At 44.7% G+C, this 17,798-nt stretch overlaps 2 protein-coding genes across 2 annotated transcripts; both read right to left on the bottom strand.

Annotated features, from left to right (window-relative positions):
* Positions 1-16: 16 nt before the first annotated feature.
* On the bottom strand, positions 17-4,616 carry LOC133133961 (E3 ubiquitin-protein ligase TRIM35-like). Its single transcript, XM_061250284.1, has 6 exons — positions 4,002-4,616; positions 3,078-3,173; positions 2,762-2,992; positions 2,386-2,408; positions 1,591-1,709; positions 17-1,161 (listed from the first exon to the last, which is right to left on the bottom strand). The coding sequence occupies exons 1-6, from the start codon at positions 4,401-4,403 to the stop codon at positions 629-631; spliced, it is 1,404 nt and encodes a 467-aa protein (XP_061106268.1). The 5' UTR covers positions 4,404-4,616; the 3' UTR covers positions 17-628.
* A 4,454-nt stretch (positions 4,617-9,070) lies between these two features.
* On the bottom strand, positions 9,071-16,088 carry LOC133133962 (E3 ubiquitin-protein ligase TRIM35-like). The gene is made up of 6 exons (XM_061250285.1): positions 15,583-16,088; positions 14,679-14,774; positions 14,363-14,593; positions 10,746-10,768; positions 10,105-10,223; positions 9,071-9,672 (listed from the first exon to the last, which is right to left on the bottom strand). Exons 1-6 carry the CDS (start codon positions 15,982-15,984, stop codon positions 9,143-9,145), a joined length of 1,401 nt encoding a protein of 466 aa, XP_061106269.1. The 5' UTR covers positions 15,985-16,088; the 3' UTR covers positions 9,071-9,142.
* Positions 16,089-17,798: the final 1,710 nt, after the last annotated feature.

Genomic DNA, 17,798 nt, shown 5'->3' with positions numbered 1-17,798 from the left:
CAATTATTTATTCTGGTGCTTGTAGCTATTAAGCATATATCTGAAGTCAACATTAAAATAGACCCAAAGCTAGCATATCTGTGTTTCACAACTGATCTCAGATCAGCTGAAGTGAGTGTGGAATGAACCCAAACCCAGTGTATGAGGGGCGTATTTGTCTCTGTCTGCGTTCATACTGCACTGGAGAGACTTACCTCATCACACACTGGTGACGGGTCAGGAAAAGAGCAGCACTCCACTCATCACACACACACAGACACACACAGACACACACACACACACACACACAGACACACAGACACACTCACACTCACACTCACACTCACACTCACACTCACACACACACACACTCACACTCACAGACACACACTCACACTCACACTCACACACACCAGTGTACTTAAATACCACCATATACCACAGGAGTTACTCAGCATTAACATTGTGAGGTGATATGAAATTCATGAAACCTATCTCATGAAACACTATGGAATGCTCGCATTTACTTTTCAAATTATATCGAAAATTTTCTTTGTTTCATCTGCAAGTATTTTTATAAACCTGCTCAGAAGTGACTAAATACAGACTAAATACATTTCAGCGGATATTTACCCACAATCCCACGGTGCTATTTTTCACTCACAGACACCTTCAGTGGACAGATCTGCATCCTGTGAGGAGACGGACCAAAGAATGGAAACAGTCTCTCAGTGAAGGAGTGTTTAAAAGTGTAGAGAGGAGTGTTGTCACTGGGGTCAGAGAATGACACCTCCCCCCTGTCCCAGTCCAGCTGCACTCTGACCCTCTGGAGTTTCCTCTGCACAGTGAGGACTGTAGGTGTGGAGGTCAGGGCTGTGTACACCCCACTGCTGTACTGCTCTATACCCCACACTCCTCCTGCTGGGCTCAGATCCACATCCCCTTTCCTGCTGAAGGACTCTTTAACCACACCCACCCCCCAGTACTCATCATCCCCCACTTCTACATCCCAGCAGTGTCTCCCTGAGCTGAATCCCTCAGAGCCCAGCACACACAACCACGCATCAAATCTCTCTGGATTATCAGGAACCTGCTGTCTCTCATCACTGTATCTCATACTGGTCAGATCCTCAGACAGTGAGAGTTTGGGATGAACTGTGTTCAGGTCCAGAGTCACAGGAGCTGAAGGGACAGAGAATGAGACGTCAGCACTGATCTGCACAAAGGGAAACCGTCAGGCACAATGGGCTCCTAATGATATAAACTGGGTTTCACAAGAACAACATTATAGCCTCAGATACATGTGTGAGAGAAGCACCAGAACTAAAGGATAATATTTCATAAGTCACACATTGTATAATCCCTGTAAGAGGGAGCAATTGTCAGTGTTTGTGTAGCTCCTGTCCTTCCCCTTAAATACATTCACTCTTAAAGCAGCATTTTATTAAGAGCATCAGTGAGATTAAGGACTGGTGCTCAGTCTCTTCACTCCAGGGCTCTTACACAGACAGGACCAATATGACTCTGACTGGCTTCATCAGCTTGTGGAAAGGATGCTGAAGATTCCCCCTGTACAGTGACAATGTGGAGCTCCCTGCCCCCAGTACTCACTGTATTGAACAGTCCCCAGCATCTTCTCCCACACTCTGTACTTCAGATTGCCCAGGTGCTTGGCCACATCAATCAGCGCTCCTGATACCTTCTCTGGATCTCCCAGTGTGCACTGGGCTCTGCAATAATATTCAGGAGTCACTTGTGCTGTGGGCGTGGCTTCATTACCATAGAAGATTATCAGCAGCAACATCAGATCTTCATTCTGTAAGAAAATGGCTCCATCCCTCCCAGCGTTCTGCCACACAGCCCCACTGAGAGACACACACTCACAGCCCCACTGAGAGACACACACTCACAGCCCCACTGAGAGACACACACTCACAGCCCCACTGAGAGACACACACTCACAGCCCCACTGAGAAACACACACTCACAGCCCCACTGAGAGACACACACTCACAGCCCCACTGAGAGACACACACTCACAGCCCCACTGAGACACACACTCACAGCCCCACTGAGAGACACACACTCACAGCCCTACTGAGAGACACACACTCACAGCCCCACTGAGAAACACACACTCACAGCCCCACTGAGAAACACACACTCACAGCCCCACTGAGAGACACACACTCACAGGAGCATGGGGGGTCATTTTATTGGAGTGAGATATTAATTTCATTAATATTTAAAAAAATTCCCCTCATATGTAGTCATTACTAAACTGCAGTAATTATTACAGAGAGAGGCATTTCAAACACAGTCCACAATACCTCACTGATAGAACACAACAGGCTAATAAACTACTTTTCATATTTAACCTGATGAGAGAGGCTGGAGTTTGCTTACCTGTTTTGTGTGTCCTTGTAGCTCTGAAATAAGGAGAGTGAATTATTCTCACTGTAGTCCATACTCAGCCCATTAATACTTTGTTAAAAACCACATATCTTACTGTATGCTACTGAACATGCTTTAGATATGACAAAAAAATAAATATGCTGCTTTAACATTGTTATACATGTGTACAGAGTGTAGGTGTAGCAGGTTGATGATCAAAAAGAGGCTATAATTCACCAAATTGATAAAGCTTTGAAGAGATTTGATAATATTGGCAAGTTTACATGAAAAGGTGCTAAAGGAAATACTATACTATATAAAAGAATGTGTGAGAGCATTAACAGCAGTTTGCATAGAGTCCTACAGACACAGAGTGAACAGGTCTTACCTGCAGGAATGAGACGTCTTCAGCTCCCAGCTCCTGTTCTATGGCTCTGATTTGTTCTGAAAGGGATGATATCTCTTCTGTCATCTTCTCAATCTTCTCCTTCATCATCTGACTCTTCTGCTTCTCTTCCTCCCTCAGTGCAGTGATCCTGGCTGCCTCTTCATCTTTTAGGAACTGCTGAAGTTTCTCAAACTCCATCTTTATCTGTCTCTCTGTGTGCTGGGTCTGGCTCTGGAATAAACATTATTCACCATCATTTCAGCACAATCCAGTGCTGCATTTTCAACAGTGTGATTTAAAGGCCTCAGTACAGTACCTTGATGTGCTCTGCTGTTTGATCACAGATTAGTTTCACTGCATTAAAGGCTTCTAGCTTCTTCTGCAGTGGAGCCAGTGCAGTCCTGATTTTCTTCTGGAAAGAAATGACAGAGTCCACACTTTACTGAAGAAACAGACCCACAGTAAACTTCAATACCTACACAGACAGCGCAAGAGCCCCTGCTCAGACAGAGCGAAGCCAGAATGGAGGCTCAGGTCAGGTCTGAGACACATATAATTGCCCTGCCTCTATGACAGGACAATGCAGGTAAACAGGCAAAATTCAGTTGAAAAAGTTTTTGTATCATTGGTCTGTCACGCCCGTGCTCTTTCCCTGATGCCTCTCCCTGTTCTCTGTGTTCTCTGTATTTTTACCTCCTCGTTCCCCTTCCTAGCCTTTTTCTTTATTCTGCTCTCTCTGTTTTTGGATTATCTTTATTCTGCTCTCTCTGATTTTGGTTTCTCTGTCCCACATTCCTGACTCGAGTGACACGATAATCTGGGCATGAACTTTGACCCCTCCTGTCCCATGCTGAGCACTGCTCCCTAACACAGCTCTGAGAATGTCTCCACACTCCTGCCCCTCCCTCCTGTCTCTCTCTGTCAGTCATGTGACACGTAGTTAGGAGCTCAAACTGCAGCCAGGTCTGAGAATTAAAATGGCTCCTCTTTGGAAATACAGTAAATACTTCATTTTATAAAATAATGAAAATGATTAAGATTCAATATTAATTCTATTTCTGACACAAATATTTTTCATGTTTTGAGTTGAGCTGCTTGATAAGCTTCACCAAGGTTGCAGCCTCCTGAACTGGTGAAAGTTTGTGGTTTTCATGTTTTTCTGAAGTTTTCACAAACAAAGCAGTATTTGATCCACCAAACTTGTTTGCAGTTTCGATAAGAGAATAATTGATTGACTTACTTTAGATTTCAGCACAGCCTCCTCTATTGGACAGAAGTTGTGATTTCTGTGTGATCCTGTTAAACAGTCGACACAAAGGGGTTCATAATCCTCCAGACAGAAGAGTTTGAGTTTCTCACTGTGCAGACTGCAGAGCACTTCAGATCCTGCTTCAGCTCTCTGACTTCTCTCCTTTAAGAACGCCTCACAGGTATTCCTCAGAGACAGGTTATAGGGAGGTGGTTCCATAGAAGCTCTTCTCCTGCAAACTGGGCACTCCTGAGATCCCTTCTGATCCCAGTACTGCTGCAGACAGGCCTTACAGAAGCTGTGACTGCATCTCAGGACAACAGGATCCCTGAAGATTTCAGAGCACACAGGACAGGAGAGCTCCTCTTCCAGGAGAGAGGATCCAGTTGCCATTCTGTCTCCGTCTGTTCAGAGCTCAGTAATGGCTTCTGCTAAATCTGTAGTTTAGTTTCACTTTACTGCTATAAAAAATAAAATGTCTTTAATCCTAAATCTCTGTTCTCCCCTGTCTACTTTTTAATCCTCAGACAATATCGTTAAATCATTAATATCATTATAAACTTCTGAACATACAGTGAGATCATATCATAAGGTCCACCGTGTAACTAAAGCGTCTGCGTGTGAGAAACGAGACTTACCTCTTCCTGTTTGATACACCTGTTTGTCACACCTGTTTGTCAGAGACATCACTTCCTGCAGGGGGCAGCATTGTGCCACCAAGGTCTGATCTGCCAGCAGTTTTACACCAGCCCTGTTCAAGTTGCGTTATAAAAACATGCTCCGATATGCACATGTATTGCCAATAATACTTTGAGATAATCATATTGAATAGTCACAATCATAATAATATTGGTCACATACACATAAATATACACATATATTTATGTACTCATGAGTATAATATTGGTCCTTGGTCACATGCACAATGAAGAAGACGCAGAGTAAATCAAAAGCGCTTGGGCAGTTGCCAAACGAGGGCGCTCTAGATTTTACGTCAGAGCATTTATTGTGAAATAAAAACATCTATGTCTGTATGCTTTGGGGGGGAAATCGGACCTCTGAAATAATAATGAAAAGATATAGGTATCAATGGGGGGCGACTTCATATGAATTGTTAAACTGATTGTTATTTGCATCCCCGGCCACATGAACGAACTGCACTTACAACAACGAGTTGCTGATAGGAACCTGTTAACAGCCGAGTCTGTCACGTTACCCAAGTTTAGTTTTAACGCTGAGTCAGCGACGACGGAACCGTCCATTAACCGCTAAATCCAAGGCAACCCTGCGACCGGGACTGCCGATAAATCAAACAGAAAGTTACGTTTTATTACTGGGTCGGCATTTGAGCATGCACTTACATAATATAACCACAGATTTGGCAGCTAAAACAAAAAGTTTGGATCAGGTCCTCAAGTTGAAACAGATTTGTGTAATAACTAGCCACAGACCTGTACAAAAAAAACACAGAAATACTCCAAATGTCATTTTGCCGATAAAGTCCCATTACCAGTCCTTTTAACTGTTTTTAGGGCGTATTGGTTGAAAGCATATAACGTTAAGTGATCACAGTCCAGCTTTGGCAGAGAGGGGCATGGATTTCAACCAACCGACAGCGTCCTGACTGAACACGGACAGACAAAACTCATAAAAGCGCGTCTTCATGAGATATCCCCCAAATCCTGCTAATTGCAGTTTAGCAATCCCGGTCTCGTCAGAATGAACACTTCACGCAGAGGGGGGGCTATATAGAGGTCGGCTCTAGATCCACACTGGCTTACACCTGTGTATTTTAATGCCATAAAAAACGATGTCAAATGCAACTTTTGCAGTGAGGAAAAAGTTTAATTATGCAGTTCATTTGTAGCAGCAGCAGTTGCAGGAAAGTCATTTTCAAGCTCAAACTTTCTTCTGCTATTTACAACACATTATAGAACACAACACACTTTACAGCCAACACACACGAAATAACACAATATAACACAGAAACACCAGCACACGCAATCATATGACAACACACTGTAACACAATATAAGGCAGAAACACTATCACACGCAATCATAACACACTATACACACCACCCTGTATAACAGCAAAACACAGAAACACCTGCGCACACAATCACAACCACTTACCACACACTACAGGCCTAACACAGTACACTACATAACAATATAGCAGAAATAGCAGCGCACACAAACAACACAAATCACATCCTAACCGCAACAAAAATAGTAACTGGTTAGCTAGTTAGCTACGCTAATTTATAAATGCCACTCTTCAGTGGATAACTTAGCCACAGGCTACATATCAAACTAGTTAGCTATATATTTTCTGGAATGTTATTGCTGTAGCTATAAAAATAGCCAATTATGAATATAACACGGCACAACATTCACATGAAAGCACAGCGGTTGAAACAAAGAGATTAAAAATAACGGGTTTAAACCATTTTCAGGTGACTCAGCTGCCCTCTCTGTGCTGGACATCTTCGGCAGTAAGCCCTTTGTCTTCCCGAGGTTTACACTCTCAGACTCGGGGTATCGCTCCGTCATCTCCATTACATTACATTACATTACATTACATTACGTACAACAAAGTGCAAATCAAACACAAGAACAAGTGCAAAAGTGGACCTGAGAGGACAGTACAGTTCCGCTCTCCGACATTATCCACAGGGCGAGTGTGAACCCGTCATATCCATCCTCAGCAAACTGAATTAGCTACAGGCCCGAGCTAATATGCTAGTCCTAGCTCCGTCAGCATCTGCGCTATAGCATATTCAGACACACTGTACTGTTAGCAGATAGGCTACAACAGAAAACCTGCATATATTATGTCCATTTTGGCTGTATCGGATGAGATATGTGGCTTTTGTTTTTTGCTTCTGTTGTTCTTCAGGGCCCCCAGTTTACTTTGCATACATTCAATTGCTCCTGAGTTCAACAGGCGGAACAATTTTGATCTATCTAATTTGAATAACGTTTCCTGTCGCGGGAACAAGCACCTGGTTGGCGTAGACAAAAACGTTGGCTGTCAGAAAGATCGTTTTTTTGGGAATTATATTATGCTTATTTCCGCAAGAGGGTCTCAAGTCGGGCGCTGTCTTTCGGCTACCCACCCTACTGGTATCTGCCAGAAGTTTCAGACGGCCACAAACACAGCGGGAGAGCATAGGCCTACCCGACTTCAACAAGCTTGCGAAGAGGAATGCATCGAGATAAGAAACCCGCATATTATCCCATCCCAAGCTGCCAAATCCTCAACTGCAGTCAAAGGCACTGTCCTCTCCCCTGCCCCCCTGCCCCCACCTGTAAGGCCCAAGGCCACCTCTCTGAGTGGCACCCCACTCATCTGCCGTTCCATTGGCCAATTCCTCCTCCTCTCACTGCTTGATCTCTACTCTAACATGGATCATCTGCCGACTCTGGTCGAATACCCCTGTGATAAAGGGTGGTGATGATGAAATATTACATCCAATGAAAATGGAATAAAATTGATCATGTTCCAACATAATCGGTGCCTATTCTTTATCCTCAAACATACATGATCTAAACGTGGAGTGTTGTAATCTGTTTCCAGAAGACTATGGTTTGGGAGTAATGTTGCAGTTATCATTTTGAGTGGTGGGATACATTGGTAGTTCCATGCATTGTAACAAATGAAAAGACAGTATTTTCAAATGTATTTCATTTTGAAATGCCAACACTTTGAAAGTTAAGTTGTGTCATTGTGAACAAGTGATTGGTTCAGCAAATAATTTTCTTTGCTGCATGCGTATTGTATTCAAGCAATTCAAAAGAGTGGTGAGAGTTTTTACCAGTTTTTGATTATTCATTTTGAGTTTTGTGTCTAGTGTCTAGTATGGTAAATGGTTGGCATTTATACAGCTCCTTTATCCAAAGCACTGTACAATTGATACTTCTCATTCACCCATTCAAACACACACTCACACACTCACAGTGATTGACTGCCATGCAAGGCACCGAGCAGCTCGTCTGGAGCATTTGGGGGTTAGGTATTTTGCTCAGGGACACTTCAACACACCCAGGGTGGGATCAAACCGGCAACCCTCCGACTGCCAGATGACTGCTCTTACCTCCTTAGCATTATGCGAATGCAAGCGAAAGTCTCATTAAGCATGTCTCAGCATCGAGAAAAACTGTAAAAGCAAATTAAGTTTCCAGAGCTTGCCTAACACACACTGTCATGACAATCACAAAGAAGGCTATAACCCCTTTTCTATTGTAATGAGGTTGTTTATCACAGTGTGGTCTCAATGACCAAAGAGGCCTATGACCCTGTTCAGTAAGGGTCACTCTGCCATCCTGACTCCTGACTCATTTGTAGCATTGATTGTATAAATTGGATGCAAGTACTTTGATAGAATTTTAAAGGGACTCAGGAGGACACAGTTTCTGTGAACCTACATTTATTTAACCACAGGGTCTGTTTTCAGTGTTTTTCAATAACGTCGACAATTATTTATTCTGGTGCTTGTAGCTATTAAGCACATATCTGAAGTCAACATTAAAATAGACGCAAAGCTAGCATATCTGTGTTTCACAACTGATCTCAGATCAGCTGAAGTGAGTGTGGAATGAACCCAAACCCAGTGTATGAGGGGCGTATTTGTCTCTGTCTGCGTTCATACTGCACTGGAGAGACTTACCTCATCACACACCTGGGAGACACACTGGTGATGGGTCAGGAAAAGAGCAGCACTCCACTCATCACACACACACAGACACACACACACACACACACACACACACACAGACACACACACTCACACACAGACACAGACACTCACACTCACACACAAACTCACACTCACACACACACACACTCACACTCACACACACACACACAGACACACACTCACACTCACACACACCAGTGTACTTAAATACCACCATATACCACAGGAGTTACTCAGCATTAACATTGTGAGGTTATATCAAATACATTAAACTTATCTCATGAAACACTATGGAATGTTTGCATTTACTTTTCAAATAATAGAGAATTTTGTTTATGTTTCATCTGCAAGTATTTTTTATAAACCTGCTCAGAAGTGACTAAATACAGCCCTGTTATTTCAGCTGATGTTTACCCACAATTCCACGGTGCTATTTTACACTCACAGACACCTTCAGTGGACAGATCTGCATCCCTTGAGGACACGGACCAAAGAATGGAAACAGTCTCTCAGTGAAGGAGTGTTTAAAAGTGTAGAGAGGAGTGTTGTCACTGGGGTCAGAAAATGACACCTCCCCCCTGTCCCAGTCCAGCTGCACTCTGACCCTCTGGAGTTTCCTCTGCACAGTGAGGTCTGTATGTGGGGAGGTCAGGGCTGTGTATACCCCACTGCTATGCCCAATACTCCACGCTCCTAATGCTGGGCTCGGATCCACAACCCCTTTCCTACTGATTGACTCTTTAACCACACCCACCCCCCAGAACTCATTATCCCCCACTTCTACATCCCAGCAGTGTCTCCCTGAGCTGAATCCCTCAGAGCCCAGCATACACAACCACGCATCAAATCTCTCTGGATTATCAGGAACCTGCTGTCTCTCGCCACTGTATTTCATACTAGTCAGATCCTCAGACAGTGAGAGTCTGGGATGTGCTGTGTTGGGGTCCAGAGTCACAGGAGCTGAAGGGACAGAGAATGAGACGTCAGTACTGATCTGCACAAAGGGAAACCGTCAGACACAATGGGCTCCTAATGATATAAACTGGGTTTCACAAGAACAACATTATAGTCCCAGATACATGTGAGAGAAGCACCAGAACTAAAGGATAATATTTCATAAATCACACATTGTATAATCCGTGCAAGAGGGAGCAAAGCCTGTCAGTGTTTGTGTAGCTCCTGTCCTTCCCCTTAAATACAGTATCACTCTTAAAGCAGCATTTTATTATGAGCATCAGTGAGATTAAGGACTGGTGCTCAGTCTCTTCACTCCAGGGCTCTTACACAGACAGGACCAATCTGACTATGACTGGCTTCATCAGCTTGTGGAAAGGATGCTGAAGATTCCCCCTGTACAGTGACAATGTGGAGCTCCCTGCCCCCAGTACTCACTGTATTGAACAGTCCCCAGCATCTTCTCCCACACTCTGTACTTCAGATTGCCCAGGTGCTTGGCCACATCAATCAGCGGTCCTGAGACCTTGTCTGGATCCCCCAGTGTGCACTGAGCTCTGCAATAATATTCAGGAGTCACTTGTGCTGTGGGCGTGGCTTCATTAACATAGAAGATTATCAGCAGCAACATCAGATCTTCATTCTGTAAGAAAATGGCTCCATCCCTCCCAGCATTCTGCCACACAGCCCCACTGAGAGACACACTCACAGCCCACTGAGAAACACACACTCACAGCCCCACTGAGAGACACACACTCACAGCCCCACTGAGAGACACACACTCACAGCCCCACTGAGAGACACACACTCACAGCCCCACTGAGAGACACACACTCACAGCCCCACTGAGAGAGACACACTCACAGCCCCACTGAGAGACACACACTCACAGCCTGACTGAGGGACGCACACTCACAGGAGCATGGGGGGTCATTTTATTGCAGTGAAATATTAATTTCATTACTTTAATATTTTAAAAAATTCCCCTCATATGTAGTCATTACTAAACTGCAGTAATTATTACAGAGAGAGGCATTTCAAACACAGTCCACAGTACCACACTGATAGAGTTTGCTTACCTGTTTTGTGTGTCCTTGTAGCTCTGAAATAAGGAGAGTGAATTATTCTCACTGTAGTCCATACTCAGTCCATTAATACTGTGTTAGAAACCACATATCTGACTGTATGCTACTGAACATGCCTTAGATATGACATTTAACATTGCTTTAACATTGTTATATGTGTGTGTGCATTAGTGTTCTGCTGTGGGTTGGTAGCATTTTCTCCTGGATTAGTTACGTATCATTTGTTTGTGCTGTTTCTATTAAGTTTAGTAGTCATTATAGTGTTCTGATGTTTATTTGTTTGTTTGTTTGTTAGTTAGTGCAAGTGGTGTTTATTTAGATTACAGTGAAACTGGGTTGTGTGTTTGTTTCTCTCAGGTGAGCTAGGCTATTAAGTTAGGCTATTGTTTTCACTGGCTGGCAGGCCACAGCTTTAGTTTGCACCCTGCTCAGGGTATAATTACTGGCACAGCTGAACTCACTTCAGTGTGCATTAGTGTTCTGCAGTGGGTTGGTTGCATTTTCTGTATTCAGCGTCAGCGTTATTTAAGCAGCTGTGTAGCGCACCAGCGGCAGCCTCGGCGTACAAAGTCGAGGGTGTCTATCTACGGGTGTCCATCGAGGCTGTCAGAGAGCCTGATGTTTCATTTTGTTTTTGCTGCCTGCCCTCACTTCACTGCGTAGTATTCCTCTTGTCCTCCCTAGTTCCCTCCTTGTGTTTCCTTCCCATCCCTGTCCTCTCTCCTCTCCCCAGGTCCCAGTCAGGTAGGAGGTTTGCATGCGTTTCTGTTACTTTCCTATGCAATCTCTTTATTATTGTTGTTTATCGCCCCCCCGGGTCCTCTGGGGAGCTTCTTGGATCAGATGGACATCCTCCTTAGCTCCTCACCAGTCAATGACACTCCCCTCATCCTCCTGGGTGACTTCAATCTCAACTCAGAGTCCACCCAGTTTACCTTTTTCTCCCTCCTTTCTTCTTTTGACCTTACCCTCACTCTTTGCCCTCCCACCCACAAAGCAGGCAACCTTCTTGACCTCATCTTCACAAGGAGCTGCACAACAACCAACCTCTCTGTAACACCACTCCATATATCTGACCACTCCTTCATCTCTTTTTCTCTTCCACTCTCCTCTAACACCCATCCATCTCTCCCACCGTCCACTGTCACCTGTCGGCGGAACCTACGCCACCTGTCTACCTCCACCCTCTCATCTACAATCCTCTCCTCCCTACCATCCGCGGAGTCTTTCTCTCGACTGTCTCCCGACGATGCTGCTACGACTCTCATGTCCTCCCTCTCATCTTCCTTTGACTCTCTGTGTCCCCTCACCGCCAAATTAGCTTGGGCCTCCCCCCCTAGTCCTTGGCTTTCTGATGCTCTACGAGCTGTCCGAACCAAACTGCGGGCAGCGGAGAGAAAATGGAAAAGGTCCTGTCTCCCCAGTGATATGGCTTCCTTCCATGCCCTCTTATCATCTTTCCATTCCTCTGTCTCTCTAGCTAAATCTTCCTTCTTTCACTCGAAAATTAATGCGGCCGCCTCTAATCCCCGCAAACTGTTTTCAACTTTCTCCTCTCTTCTGGCCCCCCCTCCCCCCCACCCCCCTCATCACTCACACCTGATGACTTTGTCTCCTTCTTTGAAAAGAAGGTTGATGCTATTCGCAATTCCTTCTCCCAACCCTCCACCCCTGCTGACCCTCCTACCCTCCCCAACTCCCTAACCTCCTTTTCTCCTCTCTCTGACGCCGACACACTGAAACTCCTTACTTCCCACCGCCCAACCACCTGTCCTCTTGACCCCATCCCCTCTCCTCTCCTACAATCTATATCTGAGGACATTCTCCCTTTTCTCTCCTCTCTAATCAACACCTCCCTCTCTTCCGGCACCATGCCCTCTTCCCTGAAGAGGGCCAGAGTCACTCCCCTGCTCAAAAAACCTACTCTTGACCCCTCTGCTCTGAGCAACTACCGGCCTGTCTCTCTTCTTCCCTTTCTTGCCAAGACTCTGGAACGGGCGGTCTGCTCCCAACTGTCCACTTATCTTCTTCACAACAATCTCCATGACCCCAACCAGTCCGACTTCAAGAGTGGCCACTCCACTGAGACCGCCCTGCTCACGGTCACTGAGGCACTCCACTGTGCTAAAGCCAAATCCCTCTCCTCTGTCCTCATCTTCCTCAACCTGTCGGCCGCCTTCGATACAGTCAACCATGAGATTCTGCTCTCATTGCTGTCTGGGATGGGTGTCACAGGATCTGCACTGGCATGGTTTTCCTCCTACCTCTCTGGTCGCTCCTACCAGGTGACTTGGAGGGGCTCAGTCTCTGACCCTCACCCCCTACAAACTGGAGTCCCGCAGGGCTCAGTTCTTGGTCCTCTCCTCTTCTCTCTATACACCATGTCTCTTGGTTCTATTATCTCTTCCCATGGCTTTTCTTATCACTCTTACCCCGATGACACCCAACTCTTTATTTCCTTCCCCCCCGATACCCAGGTCACCACACAGATCTTTGCCTGCTTGGCTGATATCTCTGCGTGGATGACTTCCCACCACCTGAAGCTTAACCTTGCCAAAACTGAGCTTCTCTACATCCCTGCTAAGTCCTCTCCGTCAATCGACCTCTCACTGACTGTTGAGGACTTTGTAGTTTCCTCCTCCCGTACGGCAAAGAATCTTGGGGTGACTCTTGATAACTGCCTCACCCTGGCTCCACAAGTATCCTCCACTGCCAGAACCTGCAGGTTCTTTCTGTCTATACGCTATATCCATCATCTCCTGATGGAGAAAGCCACCCAGCTCCTAGTCCAGGCGCTCGTCATTTCCTGCCTGGATTACTGCAATTCCCTCCGTAGTGGTTAAGGTACATGACTGGGAGCCACAACGTCAGTGGTTCGAATCCCGGTCGAGCCACAATAAAAATGATCCGCACAGCCGTTGGGCCCTTGAGCAAGGCCCTTAACCCCACATTGCTCCCCGGGCGCTGCACTGTGGCTGCCCACTGCTCCTAGGTAACTAGGATGGGTCAAATGCAGAGGACAAATTACCCCACGGGGTTCAATAAAAGTGTGTCTTATCTTATCTTATCTAGCCGGTCTCCCAGCGTGTGCCATCAAGCCCCTCCAGCTTGTCCAGAATGCTGCAGCCCGCCTGATCACCAGTCAGCCCAGGTCAGCTTATGTCACCCCGCTTCTCATTGGCCTCCACTGGCTTCCTATTGCCGCATGCATCCGATTCAAGGCCCTAGTGTTGGCATTTCAGGCTGCTAAGGGGACTGCCCCACCTTACATACAATCCTTGATCACTCCCTACTCCCCAGCTAGACCACTCCGGTCTGCCAGCTCTGGTCGCCTTACGGTTCCCTCTCTGGATTAAATGCGTCTGCCAAATGACTAAAATGTAAATGTAAATGTATACATGTATGTGTACAGAGTGTAGGTGTAGCAGGTTGATGATAAAACAATAGGCTATAATTCACCAAATTGATAAAGCTTTGAAGAGATTTGATAATATTGGCAAGTTTACATGAAAAGGGGGCTAATGAGAAAACTATATTGTGTAAATTAATTTGTGTGAGTATTAACAGCAGTGTACACAGAGTCCTACAGACACAGAGTGAACAGGTATTACCTGCAGGAATGAGACATCTTCAGCTCCCAGCTCCTGTTCTATGGCTCTGATTTGTTCTGAAAGGGATGATATCTCTTCTGTCATCTTCTCAATCTTCTCCTTCATCATCTGACTCTTCTGCTCCTCTTCCTCTCTCAGTGCAGTGATCCTGGCTGCCTCTTCATCTTTTAGGAACTGCTGAAGTTTCTCAAACTCCAGCTTTATCTGTCTCTCTGTGTGCTGGGCCTGGCTCTGGAATAAACATTGTTCACCATCATTTCAGCACAATCCAGTGCTGCATTTTCAACACTGTGATTTAAAGGCCTCAGTACAGTACCTTGATGTGCTCTGCTGTTTGATCACAGATTAGTTTCACTGCATTAAAGGCTTTTAGCTTCTTCTGCAGTGGAGCCAGTGCAGTCCTGATTTTCTCCTGGAAAGAAATGACAGAGTCCACTTTACTGAGGAACCAGACCCACAGTAAACTTCACTGCCTACACAGACAGCACAAGGTCACAGCTTGAGTAAAAACAGTGTGCTCACTGAGACACATATCAGTGCCCTGCCTCTATGACAGGACATAGCAGGTAAACAGGCAAAATTCAATTTAAAAAGTTTTTGTATCATTGGTCTCTGTCACACCCGTGCCTGTCTTTCCCTGATGCCTCTCCCTGTTCTCTGTGTTCTCTGTATTTTTACCTCCTTGTTCCCCTTCTTAGCCTTTTTCTTTATTCTGCTCTCTCTGTTTTTGGATTATCTTTATTCTGCTCTCTCTGATTTTGGTTTCTCTGTCCCACATTCCTGACTCGAGTGACACGATAATCTGAGCATGAACTTTGACCCCTACTGTCCCATGCTGAGCACTGCTCCCTAACACAGCTCTGAGAATGTCTCCACACTCCTGCCCCTCCCTCCTGTCTCTCTCTGTCAGTCATGTGACACGTAATGAGGAGCTCAAACTGCAGCCAGGTCTGATAATTAAAATGGCTCCTCTTTGGAAATACAGTAAATACTTCATTTTATAAAATAATGAAAATGATTAATATTCAATATTAATTTCTGACACAAATATTTTTTATGTTTTGAGTTGAGCTGCTTGATAAGCTTCACCAAGGTTGCAGCCTCCTGAACTGGTGAAAGTTTGTGGTTTTCATGTTTTTCTGAAGTTTTCACAAACAAAGCAGTATTTGATCCACCAAACTTGTTTCCAGTTTTGATAAGAGAATAATTGATTGACTTACTTTAGATTTCAGCACAGCCTCCTCTATTGGACAGAAGTTGTGATTTCTGTGTGATCCTATTAAACAGTCGACACAAAGGGGTTCATAATCCTCCAGACAGAAGAGTTTGAGTTTCTCACTGTGCAGACTGCAGAGCACTTCAGATCCTGCTTCAGCTCTCTGACTTCTCTCCTTTAAGAACGCCTCACAGGTATTCCTCAGAGACAGGTTATAGGGAGGTGGATCCATAGAAGATCTTCTCCTGCAAACTGGGCACTCCTGAGATCCCTTCTGATCCCAGTACTGCTGCAGACAGGCCTTACAGAAGCTGTGACTGCATCTCAGGACAACAGGATCCCTGAAGATTTCAGAGCACACAGGACAGGAGAGCTCCTCTTCCAGGAGAGAAGATCCAGACGCCATTCTGCCTCCGTCTGTTCTGAGCTCAGTAATGGCTTCTGCTAAATCTGTTGTTTAGTTTCACTTTCCTTTACTGCTGTTAAAAATGAAATGTCTTTAAATTAATCCCAAATCTCTGCTCTCCCCTGTCTACTTTTTAATCCTCAGACAATATCATTAAATCATTAATATCATTATAAACTTCTGAACATACAGTGAGATCATATCATAAGGTCCACCGTGTAACTAAAGCGTCTGCGTGTGAAAAACGAGATTTACCTCTTCCTGTTTGATACACCTGTTTGTCACACCTGTTTGTCAGAGACATCACTTCCTGCAGGGGGCAGCATTGTGCCACCGAGGTCTGATCTGCCAGCAGTTTTACACCAGCCCTGTTCAAGTTGCGTTATAAAAACATGTTCCGATATGCACATGTATTGCCAATAATACTTTGAGATAATCATATTGAATAGTCACAATCATAATAATATTGGTCACATACATATAAATATATACATATATTTATATACTCCTGAGTATAATATTGGTCCTTGGTCACATGCACAATGAAGAAGACGCAGAGTAAATCAAAAGCGCTTGGGCAGTTGCCAAACGAGGGCGCTCTAGATTTTACGTCAGAGCATTTATTGTGAAATAAAAACATCTATGTCTGTATGCTTTGGGGGGGAAATCGGAGCTCTGAAATAATAATGAAAAGATATAGGTATCAATGGGGGGCGACTTCATATGAATTGTTAAACTGATTGTTATTTGCATCCCCGGCCACATGAACGAACTGCACTTACAACAACGAGTTGCTGATAGGAACCTGTTAACAGCCGAGTCTGTTACGTCACCCAAGTTTAGTTTTAACGCTGAGTCAGCGACGACAGAGCCGTCCATTAACTGCTAAATCCAAGGCAACCCTGCGACCAGGACTGCCGGGACTGCCAGAAAGTTACGTTTTATTACTGGGTAGGCATTGGAGCACGCACTCACACAATATAACCACTAGAGGGCGACAGTTGATTTGGCAGCTACAACAAAAAGGTTTGGATCAGTTTCGGGTACTCAAGCTGAAACAGATTTGTGCAATAACTAAACGCAGAAATAGTCCAAATATATATCATATAGTCCAATTACCAGTCAAACATTTAAAATGTTTTAGGGCGTATTGGTTGAAAACAGATCAGTCATCACAGTCCAACTTTGGCAGAGAGGCCTAGATTTCAACCAACCGACAGCGTCCTCACTGCAGTCTTAAGGATATATCTCCCACTTCCTGCTAATGGCAGTTAAGCAACCCCGGTCTCGTCTGCGAGTGAACACTTTTACGCGAAGGCAGGGGCATCGTTGATTTTTAAACCACTCTGTAGACCCACGCTGGCTTACGCCTGTGCATTTTAATGCCATAAAAACAATGCAGTTTTCTAATGGAATAATTTTAAAAATTATTATTATGCAGTTCATTTGTAGCAGCAGCAGTTGCAGGAAAGTAATGTTAAAGTTCCAATTTTCTTCTGCTATTTACAACACATTATAGAACACAACACACTTTACAGCCAACACCATACACTAAATAACACAATATAACACAGAAACACCAGCACACGCAATCATATGACAACACATTGTAGCACAATATAAGGCAGAAACACTATCACACACAATGATAACACATTACATTACATTACATGGCATTTAGCAGACGCTCTTATCCAGAGCGACGTACAACAAAGTGCAAATTAAACACAAGAACAAGTGCAAAGAGGACCTGAGAGGACAGTATAGTTCCGAGTCCTAGTGTAAACATGCAGAAAATCAGAACCCTTTAAGAG

The sequence above is a fragment of the Conger conger genome, chromosome 7 (assembly GCF_963514075.1).
Source record: "Conger conger chromosome 7, fConCon1.1, whole genome shotgun sequence".
NCBI lineage: Eukaryota > Metazoa > Chordata > Actinopteri > Anguilliformes > Congridae > Conger > Conger conger.
This window is presented reverse-complemented; position numbering and strand designations above follow the sequence as displayed.

Coding starts and splice junctions, on each gene's coding strand:
- LOC133133961 (XM_061250284.1), bottom strand. CDS start 4,403: ATGGCAACTGGATCCTCTCTCCTGGAAGAGGAGCTCTCCTGTCCTGTG. Junction 2,993..3,077: donor AAACAGCAGAGCACATCAAG/GTACTGTACTGA, acceptor TGTTTATTCCAG/AGCCAGACCCAGCACACAGA. Junction 1,162..1,590: donor GCTGGGGACTGTTCAATACA/GTGAGTACTGGG, acceptor CTGTCCCTTCAG/CTCCTGTGACTCTGGACCTG.
- LOC133133962 (XM_061250285.1), bottom strand. CDS start 15,984: ATGGCGTCTGGATCTTCTCTCCTGGAAGAGGAGCTCTCCTGTCCTGTG. Junction 14,775..15,582: donor AGGCTGTGCTGAAATCTAAA/GTAAGTCAATCA, acceptor ATTTCTTTCCAG/GAGAAAATCAGGACTGCACT. Junction 14,594..14,678: donor AAACAGCAGAGCACATCAAG/GTACTGTACTGA, acceptor TGTTTATTCCAG/AGCCAGGCCCAGCACACAGA.